Source organism: Stenella coeruleoalba (assembly GCF_951394435.1).
Source record: "Stenella coeruleoalba genome assembly, chromosome: 4".
In the NCBI taxonomy this organism is placed as follows: domain Eukaryota; kingdom Metazoa; phylum Chordata; class Mammalia; order Artiodactyla; family Delphinidae; genus Stenella; species Stenella coeruleoalba.
The window spans coordinates 120482790-120495714 of NC_137149.1; the positions used below are offsets into that span (position 1 = coordinate 120482790).

A 12925-nucleotide genomic window follows, 5' to 3' on the forward strand; every position below is an offset into this window, starting at 1 on the left:
CTATAAATCGTAAAAAGAAACCTATGAAAAATAAGTAGGTTGTTTAAAACATTTACCTAAAAATGTGAAAGGCCTTCTAAATGTTTGTGTAAACATAGTTAATTCTGTCATTATTCATACCAATAAACTTCAAGAACACAATACATTATCCTGTGTTTCTCAGAAAAGCTTTTGAAGAATGCCATTACTGTGAAAAGCTCTTGTCAAAAAAAAAAAAAGTTAAAAGAAAAAGATTTGTTTCATTGTCACATAAGTTGTGGGAAGTCCATACATTGGTTATACATCTTTTGACATTTATAATGCACAGTGGCATATTAAAGCTCTGAGAATTTCATCGTGTAAATATGTCTCGCCTTGTTTAATCCAGTGTTTCTCAGGCTTATTTAATCATAGAAACTTTTTGCTTAATACTGGTTTTGTATACATGCCATAGTGCAGTGAAAATTTCTAATTCTTATGAAAGGTACAATGAACAGTGAGAGAGCAGAGGTTATTTGCTACTTTCTGGTACATTTGGGGATTTAAAAAACTACAAAGATGATAATTTATTATCAGACATGCATTTTGACTAATTTCCTGTAGATAGTGAAGTTCACAAAATTTTCAAATACTTACTGTAGTTCACTATATAAAGAAACTTTAGAAAACCCAACTTAAATGTTGGATTATTAATGAAGATGTAAGGAAAGCATAAGGCTAGGAGTCAAATAGTCTGATTAGAAGTTTTGGCTGTGAATTAATACACAGTCTTTTTGTTCCTGTATAAATAGCTGTGAAATAATTGATATATATGACTTACCTCGTTCTTGTAAGGATTAGTTACAATAGTAGAAATGGAAATTTTATATCAGTATAAGTGTGTTGGTAATATTACTGAAACTACTGATGCTTTTGGGCATTCTAACAAATTAGTGAAAGACCTGAAAGACAGTAAGTGGAAGAAGGAGGACAAAAAACTCAAAGGGAGTAATTTTAAATGGCTGACAGGAAGTTATAATTGTTCCTTATGGAGTTTACTTTAATTCTCTTAATTTGCATATTTGGAATTTTATGATTGTAGAAAATCTTGATAATCTTTGTTAATATATTAGTGTAAGGCCTCCAAGCCCAGATCAGTCTCACTGTGAGATTATGGTATAATTCTATTCTTTTTACTCTTCCTGGGGTATTTGTGATTGTAGTATACATTACAGAATGCTAAGGATTAAAAATTTCTGTTCACCTCTTCTAATTTCCTTGTATTCCGTGTCTTCTCCATCTGAATTCTACATTGTTGCCTCTAGTCAGTGGATTTTACTTTTCTCTTACCTTTGATATAAATGACTTGAGCTTGTTTTTTTAGATTTATTTTAAACCATAGTTTACTAAGACATACAGTAAAATTCACTCTTTTTAGATGTACGGTTTTATGAAGTTTGACACATGGATTTGCTTGGGTGTCCAGTACTGTAATCAAGATATTGAAAATTTTATCATCCCAGAAAAGTCCCTTCATGTTTTTCTGTCGTTAATTCTGTCCCTCCTTCCTCAGCCCCTGGCAACCACTGATCTAACTTCTTTCCCTATACTTTTTTCTTTTCCAGAGCATCATATAAATGGAATCATACAATATGTAGCTTTTATGTCTAACTTCTTTGACTTAGTATTATGTTTTTGAGATTGATTCATATTGTTAATGGTATTGCTAATTTGTTCCTTATTATTGCTGATTAGTATTCTGTTGTATGGTTGTACCACAATGTGTTTATCCATTTATTAGTTGATGGACATCTGAATTGTTTCCAGTTTTTGGTGATTATGAATAAAACTGCTGTAAACTTTCATGTACAGATCTTTATGTGGACAAATGCTTTCATGAAATGGGTTGAGCTTTTTCAGGGATCTTAATACTTCATTATTTTATTGTTGAAACTTTAGTGCCTACTTTATCTTTTGGAGAGAGATTAAGATACTAGAAGTAGGACTTCAGGTTTCTTGCTTATTGCACTGGGATGTAGTAAGAACTCAAATTTGTTTCTTTAATTTTTAAATTATGAAAATAATAAACAATATTTAAATCTAATGGTATATATACTAAGGATCCATTACATGTCAAACATAGTGCTAAGATTAAAAAGGATAAAAAGTATTTTTTGAAATGGTTCCTATTTTCTGGGATCATCATTTATACCCTTTGAGTGGAAAAGATTTATGGAAAATAATTGAAGAAGAAGTGGGGGACTTCCCTGGTGGTCCAGTGGTTAAGACTTCATCCAGTGCAGGGGGTGCAGGTTTGATCCCTGGTCCGGGAGCTAAGATCCCACATGACTTGTGGCCAAAAAACTAAAACATAAAAAACAAGCAACATTGTAACAAATTCAGTAAAGACCTTAAAAATGGTCCACATCAAAAAAATCTTTAAAAAAGGTGATTAAAATTTGTGATATGAAAAAATAATGTATGATACGATTGAAATATTAGGTTAAATCATATGAACTTGTTATACTCAGAAACATTTGAATATTGGTAATATAATATGGGTCATCCAGGTTTATTGTAAGCTGGAAAGGTCAGAATGGGTCTCAGAAGAGATAGGTCTTAAGAAAATGTTAAGATACGGTTCTTCAAACGATACAGGAAAGTGAGAAGCCAATCGTAGAGAATAGCAAATTTAACCTAATTTTCTGAAATGAGAAATTTCTTGTATTAGACTAAATATTCTGTAATTCCTAGGACTTGGATATAGTTTTTAAAAATCATAGTTTTAGAAGGGACAAGGGAGAATCAGAGTGAAGTGCTAAAAAGAAAATTTGTTTAATCCAACCCTTACTGTTGAAAGTATTTTATAATTCATATTGGATCCTAAAATAGCAGATTTGATTGCCAGTACCTAAAAATTAGGATATATTTTAGACTCTTATATTTGTGTGAAATTCTTTGGATGGGATATGTCATTTTACTAAGGGTCATAATTACTGTAATGCATAATGAACTTATTGCCTTTTCTTACATGTATTGCATCTAGTTCATAATTATTTCTACTTATATCTATAGCAGTGAGAGAAACACCTTGCTGTCTTTACTTACATAAATTAAAATTCCAGCAGAGAAAAATATTACTATCCAGGAAATTTCTGATCTGAAAGTAGACCTGACATTACCAAAATAAGTCTGATTATATTAGTGTAGTATCTGTAGTGTTAAATCTTGTGTAAGAATTGGGGCTTTTTGTGTTCAAATTCGGAGGACTCACAGTATTGATGACTATTAGAAAGGGCTCAGTTATTATAGATGAATATACCATCTTTCCTTCCTTTACTTTTGGACCTTTCTATTAAACAGTTGTTTGTCCTTCTCGTATTATCCTCTATGTCTCTCAACCTCTCTTTCATATTGCCTCTCTCTCTTGCCTTCTGGGACTTTGCTTAGCTCTTTTAGTTCTCAGATTTTTTTTTTTTTTTTGGCTGCACCATGTGGCACATGGGATGTCAGTTGCCCAACCAGGGATCGAACCTGTGCCCCTGCAGTGGAAATGCAGAGTCTTAACCACTGGACTGCCAGGGAAGTCCCTCAACAATATATTTTTTATTTTTGAAAAGCTGAGAACAAATTACCGAACTATTTCTGAAAGGAAAGTGAAGTGCTGTCTCTATTAAATGAAAGTGCTGGGAGGAGGTAAGCTGAACACAGTTTCTAGGTCATGGTCTGGCTTTTTAAAGAGTTACATGAACCCTTACTGGGATATTTAGTAGGCAACATCAAAAATGAACCCTAGGGAATACAGAGGTGTATCAGTTTGCTACGGCTGCTGTAGCACAGTACCAAAAATTGGATGGCTTAGACAAAATATAGGAAATATCTAGTTAGGGGCATAAGCTGCGATTGTCCTCTGTCCAGTTTCTGCTATACTGTACTCCTGCTACATCTTTGAGGAAAAATTTAGCAAGTTTCCAGGGAAAACATAGCTTTACTTTGAAGTATTAGAATTTTCTATGTATGATAGTCTTTCCAGTTTTATAAATCTTTTGAAGAGAAAATAATTATTTTTGGTCTATATTTGTTTCTTGGTTTTTTGAAAATACAAGTGACTTAGGTTTAATGACTAATTTCAGCTTCAAGCCTTTAATTAATGTAACCGTCGTGAAGAAAATAATCTTTGTGCCCAATTAAACTCCTAATACAAAACTTGTGAAGGTTTATTTAGATTCTTTGAATAATACACTTTAAAATTTCTATAATCTTGTACATTTAAACTATAACCTATAGAAAGCATGTTATGCCACCCTGAAGGTGGCTATATAAATTGTTTATGAGGTTCAGACCAAGACTAAAATATGTTGAAATGGAGAGTTTTGAAAAACGTTCTGTATAGCAAAGGAGACCAAATCATGCTAAACAGAAAAAGACTATACATCAGTTTCCAGGCTACATTATTCAAAAAAATACAACCATAAAAAAGGTAATAAGATTACATTTTCACATTTCATGGCTAGTAAAGTGCATCAGGCTGCTCAGATATTCATAATTTACTGTGACATTTGGGAAGATTACATTTTGTAGTGCACAGCCATTACTACAGCTCACATAATAACTAGCCAGTGCCTAGACTTGGATTATAATCCCTGTCATTGGAAACAAATTTGTGTTTTGAAGGTTGATCAGTTTCAAATAACTATTAGAAAGGGTTAATGTGACATACTGTAGACCCTGTGCATGATTTTTAGGTATAATAGATATGCATATATATAGTATATCAAATATGCCACATATTTGTATGTACCAATTTCTGTCCTCAATTTTCTCCTTGAAAGGCATATTTTATAATATTTAAAGCAATGGAGAAATATTTGAAACACCTGTCTGGATACTGCTCTCACAGTATAAACTCAATTTAAAATCTGGTGAAATATTTGGAGGTTTTTTGGAAATTACTTTCAAAAATTAATTCTACAGCTTCTTGGAAGGGTGGTTACTGATGGTAATAAACACAGATCAAAATGAAAGATTGATGTAAGTAATGTTAAGGGGAAGGTAAGGTAACTTAAGTTAGTTGCAACTAGGTTTGTTTTAAATAATAAATTTATTTATTTATTTATTTATTTATGGCTGCATTGGGTCTTCGTTGCTGCGCACTGGCTTTCTCTAGTTGTGGTGAGCGGGGGCTACTCTTCGTTGCAGAGCGGGGGCTTCTCAATGAGGTGGCTTCTCTTGTTGCGGAGCACAGGCTCTAGGTGCGCGGGCTTCAGTAGCTGCAGCACACGGGCTCAGTAGTTGTGGCACACGGGCTCTAGAGCGCAGGCTCAGTAGTTGTGGTGCACAGGCTTAGTTGCTCCACAGTATGTAGGATCTTCCTGGACCAGGGCTTGAACCCGTGTTCCCTGCATTGGCAGGCGGATTCTTAACCACTGTGCCACCAGGGAAGTCCTGCAACTAGGTTTTTGACCTATTCAGATCTGTGTGGAGGATGTCCAAAAGTGTATGTATACTACAAACTCTCCCCTGGCCCTCGTTCCCCAGATGCTCAGTTACCTCTTCAGAGGCAATCACTATTTAGTTTCTTGTGTATTGTTCTTAGGCATATGTCTGCATGTATATGTTTTACACTCAAATTGTAGCCCACTCTCATGCTTTTTGCCACTTCAGTTTTCTCAACTAAACAATGTATTTTAGAGATCTTTTTCTGTCAAATGGAGCTCCCTCATTTTTCAGTGGCTGCATCATATTCCATTATATGGTTAAACACAACTTTACTTTATAATGTGTTTTTTTTGGGGAGGTATTGTTTCTTCTATTTTCTATTAAAATGCTAAAATGAAGTTCTTGTATGTAAATATATCTGTGGAATAAATTTCTAGTTGTTAAGGTCGTCATTTGTGCTTTCTTCTATTTAGCGTAATTCTTTTGAGCTTGATTCATATTGTTAACTGTAATCAGTAGTTTCATTACCAAATAATTTTGTCTTTTATAGTAATTTTTCAATTTTCAGATATATATCATATCTGAAAATAATTGGAATTTAAATCCTCTGTTCTGATATCTATACATGTTGCTGCCTTTTGACCAAATGTGACTTCCGTATCTCCAGAATAATATCAAATGATAGTAATGATAGTGCATCCTAGTCTTATTTCTGACTTTCATGAGAATCATTCCAATTTTCCTATGTGGACATAATGCTGGCTTTTTTGGTGTATTTTATTATTAACGAAAGTCTTTTAAAATTAATAAATGTAGAAAGTTTGATGGAAATATATAACCACCATTTAGCTATGCCACAGTATTTACAGTTGCAGGTAAGATCCATCGATGGACACTAAAAAGTATGATGAGAAACAAGATATTTGTATAGTCTCAAAGTATTCTTTACAAGAATGCTTAATAATTTAAAAGTGAAAGATAGTAACTTTAAAATGGAAAAAATTTGACAGACACTTCCTTAAGCAGGTGATCAAAGCTAACTTCACCAATAGCGAGACATACTGGCTTTAGGTACCATCCAAAATGATACACCGAGAAGGACACACATCACTTCTGGGGTATTTTTACCAAAAATGCATAGCCTGAATTTAAACATGAAGAAATGTTCAGATTGGAAGACAGTCTATAAAATAACTGACAAATACACTTAAAAAGTGTCAAATTCATGAAAGTCAAAGAATGCCTGTGCCACTGTGTCGGTTTGGAGAAGACTAAGGGGATGCTGATCCTGGATCAGAAAAAGGACATTAGTGTGACAGTGTCAATATTTGAGTAAGATCTGTAGTATTGTACCTGGTTTTAATGACTGTATTATGATGATGTAATATATTCACATTAGGGGAAGCTGGTTAACGGGTATACAGGAACTGTATATTTTGCAATTTTTTTTTTTTTTCGGGTCCGCGGGCCTCTCACTGTTGTGGCCTCTCCCATTGCGGAGCACAGGCTCCGGACGCACAGGCTCAGTGGCCATGGCTCATGGGCCTAGCCACTCCGCGGCATGTGGGATCTTCCCGGACAGGGGCACGAACCCGTGTCCCCTGCATCGGCAGGTGGGCTCTCAACCACTGCGCTACCAGGGAAGTCCTATTTTGCAATTTTTGAATGTCTGAATTATTTCAGAATAAAAAGTTAAAGATAAAACAAGCAAAAAATAGTCACAAATAATCAAAAAATCAAAAAAAAATCTCTATTACACTTCTTATGTAGCTTACAGAATTTTGGGGAGCACTTAGGGAACCAAGCACGTATACTTCATAGCCAGGACCATGTAGCTAGGAGAACTGGCCCAATCACACCAAGGGACTCTTTTAGCAGAAACCCATCTGTCATCTCCTTATGCTGCATGTTACTGATTATGCAAAGAATTGTACACTAGAATCTCTGCCAGAGCTTTCCTAGAAATCCCAAAAGCCTTTATGACTGTGCTTGCTAGGAATTCTTATCTCCCTGCATTCAGATACTGCCTCCTGTTTTTCATTTTTCCGTTTTTTCTTTCTCATGCCAGTGTGTATCTTTGACAGAACCTGGGACGCATATTAGTCCCTGGCTGCAAGGAGTTTTAATTGATTTCCTAGTTCTGTACCATCTTTGCTTTTCTGAAGTAAACTCTACGTGGTCATGTCTATTATTCTTTTTTTAAAAAAAATTTATTTGGTTGTGCCTGGTCTTAGTTGTGGGAGATGGGCTCCTTAGTTGCGGCTCATGGGCTCCTTTAGTTGCGGCTGGCAGGCCCCTTAGTTGCGGCTCATGGGCTCCTTAGTTGTGGCTTGCCGGCTCCTTACTTGTGGCAGATGGGCTCCTTAGTTGTGGCAGGCGGCCTCCTTAGTTGTGGCATGTGAACTCTTAGTTGCAGCATGCATGTGGGATCTAGTTCCCTGACCAGGGATCGAACCTGGGTCCCCTGCACTGGGAGCACGGAGTTCTAACTGGTGCGTCACCAAGGTAGTCCCTATTCTTTTATGAGCTGTTGGATTTTGTTTTGTACAATTCACTTTCTCCTAATTCTTGCCTACCTTTTAGGTTTAGGAAAGCATAATGAAAAATGAAGGTGTATTCAGAAGGACAGGAGTGTAGGTGAATCACGTATGTAACTGTTCTGACAGAGATCTTTAAAAAAATCTAGTTAAAAAAGATAGGCCTGCAAAGGTAATTCTAAAAGTGTTTTAATTCCTTTAAACAATTGGGGTTTGTTAAAATTAAAAAACTTTCCCTCTGTGAGAATGCTATTGGTGAGATGGCAGGATAGGAATAGGTCAGTACAGCCTTCTTTGGGTAGATTTTCTGATAGCAATATCAATGAAATAAATTTTCTTGATTACTGACTTTGAGTGTGTGACTAAGTTTGAGTTATCCTGATTATTGACAGGGGGGATCAAAGTGGACAGGTGTAATAAACCAAGAATTTGACAAGTAAAACTTACATGTTTTGTGTCCACTCTAAGCCTCTTTCAGCTTTTCCTTTTTGCTGTGAGCTCATGCATGTATAAGTAGCAAAGGACATTTAGGTTGCTGTGAGTAGCTCACAGATTACCTAATTCATAAATGAACCATTGAATTAGAAGCAGTTATAGAGCTAAGTTAGATCTTTATTAGTATCAGGGCAGTGGTAGTGATTTACCTAAACATCCTCCATTTGTTGAAAATACTTCCATTTTTATATTCTAAGTCTCGCTTGACTTTGTGCTATCTTAACTTGAAGATTTCTTTAGAAGCTTTATTTTTTTTTAGAGCTGTGTGTGTGTGTGTGTGTGTGTGTGTGTATGTATTAAAGATCGTTTTATTGTTGTAGGGGGTAGAGAAGAATGCGTATGGGAGCACTGAATCCTAATCACTAGACTACCAGGGAAGAGAAGAATGTATATGGATAGTTACGTGAATCTAAAGCTTAGGAGTGTACTCTAGTTATATTGAAGAAGTACTAATGCTTTTAATGTTTTCTTTTTTTTTCCCCCTCCTTCCCCCTGCCCCTGGAAGTTGGTAGGAGGGCAATTTGATTTAGAAATGAATTTCATTATTCAAGAAGGTGAGAGTATCATCTGTATGGTGGACCTATTAGAGAAATGTGATGTTACTTGCCAAGCAGAAGTCTGGAGCATGTTTACAGCCATTCTGAAGAAAAGCATACGAAATCTTCAGATCTGCACTGAAGTAGGCCTTGTTGAGAAAGTGCTTGGGAAAATTGAAAAAGTTGACAGTATGATAGCAGGTATGACTTTCCATAATACAGTGGTTGTGAAGAAATGAAGTTTGATTCTTAAGTACTCTATTTTTCTTATTTAATAATATTTATTAAAATAAATATTGAGCATCTAACATGTACCTGGAACTTTAGTGTCCAAACTGTTAAGTAAGCACCATATATTTTAATCTTTCAAGAAATATAAGTAGCTTTATTATTTTATTTTTTGCTTTCTTTGTTTCCAGATCTTTTAGTTGACATGTTGGGAGTGCTGGCTAGCTACAATTTGACAGTTCGAGAACTAAAGCTCTTCTTCAGTAAACTTCAAGGAGATAAAGGACAATGGGTAAGCTTAAATACTCTTTGATATTTGAAACTGTTCCCCTCCCCAAACATATTAGTAGCTTTTAAGAAATTGATATTGTTGCACAGGGGGTGAATGTCAAATTGAGGGGGAGAGATCAGTTAGAATAGCATTTAGCCCCCTACAGCTACTTTTTTGTTTTTTTACATCTTTATTGGAGTATAATTGCTTTACAATGGTGTGTTAGTTTCTGCTTTATAACAAAGTAAATCATTTATACATATACATATGTTCCCATATCTCCTCTCTCTTGCGTCTCCATCCCTCCCACCCTCCCTATCCCACCCATCCAGGTGGTCACAAAGCACCGAGCTGATCTCCCTGTGCTATGTGGCTGCTTCCCACTAGCTAGCTATTTTACGTTTGGTAGTGTATATATGTCCATGCCACTCTCTCACTTTGTCACAGCTTCCCCTTCCCCTTCCCCATATCCTCAAGTCCATTCTCTAATAGGTCTGTGTCTTTATTCCCATCTTACCCCTAGGTTCTTCATGACATTTTTTTTTTCTTAAATTCCATATATATGTGTTAGCATACGGTATTTATCTTTCTCTTTCTGACTTACTTTACTCTGTATGACAGACTCTAGGTCCATCCATCTCACTACAAATAACTCAATTTCGTTTCTTTTTATGGCTGAGTAATATTCCATTGTATATATATGCCACATCTTCTTTATCCATTCATCTGATGATGGACACTTAGGTTTTTTCCATCTCTGGGCTATTGTAAATAGAGCTGCAATGAACATTTTGGTACATGACTCTTTTGAATTATGGTTTCCCAGGGTATATGCCCAGTAGTGGGATTGCTGGGTCATATGGTAGTTCTATTTGTAGTTTTTTAAGGAACCTCCATACTGTTCTCCATAGCGGCTGTACCAAGTCACATTCCCACCAGGAGTGCAAGAGTGTTCCCTTTTCTCGACACCCTCTCCAGCATTTATTGTTTGTAGACTTTTTGATGATGGCCGTTCTGACTGGTGTGAGGTGATACCTCATTGTAGTTTTGATTTGCATTTCTCTAATGATTAGTGATGTTGAGCATTCTTTCATGTGTTTGTTGGCAATCTGTACATCTTCTGTGGAGAAATGTCTATTTAGGTCTTCTGCCCATTTTTGTATTGGGTTGTTTCTTTTTTTGGTATTGAGCTGCATGAGCTGCTTATAAATTTTGGAGATTAATCTTTTGTCAGTTGCTTCATTTACAAATATTTTCTCCCATTCTGAGGGTTGTCTTTCGGTCTTGTTTATGGTTTCCTTTGCTGTGCAAAAGCTTTGAAGTTTCATTAGGTCCCATTTGTTTATTTTTGTTTTTAGTTCCACATCTCTAGGAGGTGGGTCAAAAAGGATCTTGCTGTGATTTATGTCATAGAGTGTTCTGCCTATGTTTTCCTCTAAGAGTTTGATAGTTTCTGGCCTTACCTTTAGGTCTTTAATCCATTTTGAGCTTATTTTTGTGTATGGTGTTACGGAGTGTTCTAATCTCATACTTTTACATGTACCTGTCCAGTATTCCCAGCACCACTTATTGAAGAGGCTGTCCTTTCTCCACTGTACAGTCCTGCCTACTTTATCAAAGATAGGTGACCATATGTGCATGCGTTTATCTCTGGGCTTTCTATCCTGTTCCATTGATCTATGTTTCTGTTTTTGTGCCAGTACCATACTGTCTTGATTACTGTAGCTTTGTAGTTTAGTCTGAAGTCAGGGAGCCTGATTCCTCCAGGTCCGTTTTTCATCCTCAAGATTGCTTTGGCTATTCGGGGTCTTTGTGATTCCATACAGATTGTGAAATTTTTTGTTCTAGTTCTGTGAAAAATGCCAGTTGTAGCTTGATAGGGATTGCATTGAATCTGTAGATTGCTTTGGGTAGTAGAGTCATTTTCAGAATGTTGATTCTTCCAATCCAAGAACGTGGTATATCTCTCCATCTATTTGTATCATCTTTAATATCTTTCATCAGTGTCCTATAATTTTCTGCATACAGGTGTTTTGTCTCCTTAGGTAGGTTTATTCCTAGATATTTTATTCCTTTTGTTGTGATGGTAAATGGGAGTGTTTTCTTGATTTCACTTTCAGATTTTTCATCATTAGTGTATAGGAATGCAAGAGATTTCTGTGCATTAATTTTGTATCCTGCTACTTTCAAAAATTCACTGATTAGCTCTAGTATTTTTCTGGTAGCATCCTTAGGATTCTCTATGTATAATATGTCATCTGCAAACAGTGACAGCTTTACTTCTTCTTTTCCGATTTGGATTCCTTTTATTTCCTTTTCTTCTCTGATTGCTGTGGCTAAAACTTCCAAAACTATGTTGAATACTAATGGTGAGAGTGGGCAACCTTGTCTTGTTCCTGATCCTAGTGGAAATGCTTTCAGTTTTTCACCATTGAGGACGATGTTGGCTGTGGGTTTGTCATATATGGCCTTTATTATGTTGAGGAACGTTCCCTCTATGCCTACTTTCTGCAGGGTTTTTATCATAAATGGGTGTTGAATTTTGTCGAAAGCTTTCTCTGCATCTATTGAGATGATCATGTGGTTTTTCTCCTTCAGTTTGTTAATATGGTGTATCACGTTGATTGGTTTGCCTATATTGCAGAATCCTTGCATTCCTGGAATAAACCCCACTTGATCATGGTGTATGATCCTTTTAATGTGCTGTTGGATTCTGTTTGCTAGTATTTTGGTGAGGATTTTTGCATCTGTGTTCATCAGTGATATTGGTGTGTAGTTTTCTTTCTTTGTGACATCTTTGTTTGGTTTTGGTATCAGGGTGATAGTGGCCTCGTAGAATGAGTTTGGGGGTGTTCCTCCCTCTGCTATATTTTGGAAGAGTTTGAGAAGGATAGGTGTTATCTCTTCTCTAAATGTTTGATAGAATTCGCCTGTGAAGCCATCTGGTCCTGGGCTTTTGTTTGTTGGAAGATTTTTAACCACAGTTTCAGTTTCAGTGCTTGTGTTTGGTCTGTTCATATTTTCTGTTTCTTCCTGATTCAGTCTTGGCATGTTGTGCATTTCTAAGAATTTGTCCATTTATTCCAGGTTGTCCTTTTTATTGGCATAGAGTTGCTTGTAGTAATCTCTCATGATCTTTTGTATTTCTACAGTGTCAGTTGTTACTTCCTCTTTTTCATTTCTAATTCTGTTGATTTGAGTCTTCTCCCTTTTTTTCTTGATGAGTCTGGTTAATGGTTTATCAATTTTGTTTATCTTCTCAAAGAAGCAGCTTTGAGTTTTATTGATCTTTGCTATCGTTTCTTTCATTTCTTTTTCATTTATTTCTGATCTCATATTTATGATTTCTTTCCTTCTGCTAACTTTGGATGTTTTTTGTGCTTCTTTCTCTAATTGCTTTACGTTTAAGGTTAGGCTGTTTATTCGAGATGTTTCCTCTTTCTTAAGGTAGGATTGTATTG

General features: G+C 35.8%; 1 protein-coding gene across 4 annotated transcripts in view; it reads left to right on the forward strand.

The window, feature by feature from the left end:
* The window catches only part of LRBA (LPS responsive beige-like anchor protein), a 725574-nt gene that overhangs the window by 67807 nt on the left and 644842 nt on the right, over positions 1-12925 (forward strand). For all 4 annotated transcript variants that reach the window (XM_079919265.1, XM_079919266.1, XM_079919268.1 and 1 more), the window contains 2 exons: positions 8935-9166; positions 9385-9485. In XM_079919265.1, coding sequence (XP_079775391.1) covers positions 8935-9166; positions 9385-9485 — 333 coding nt within the window. The remainder of the gene's footprint in view (positions 1-8934; positions 9167-9384; positions 9486-12925) is intronic.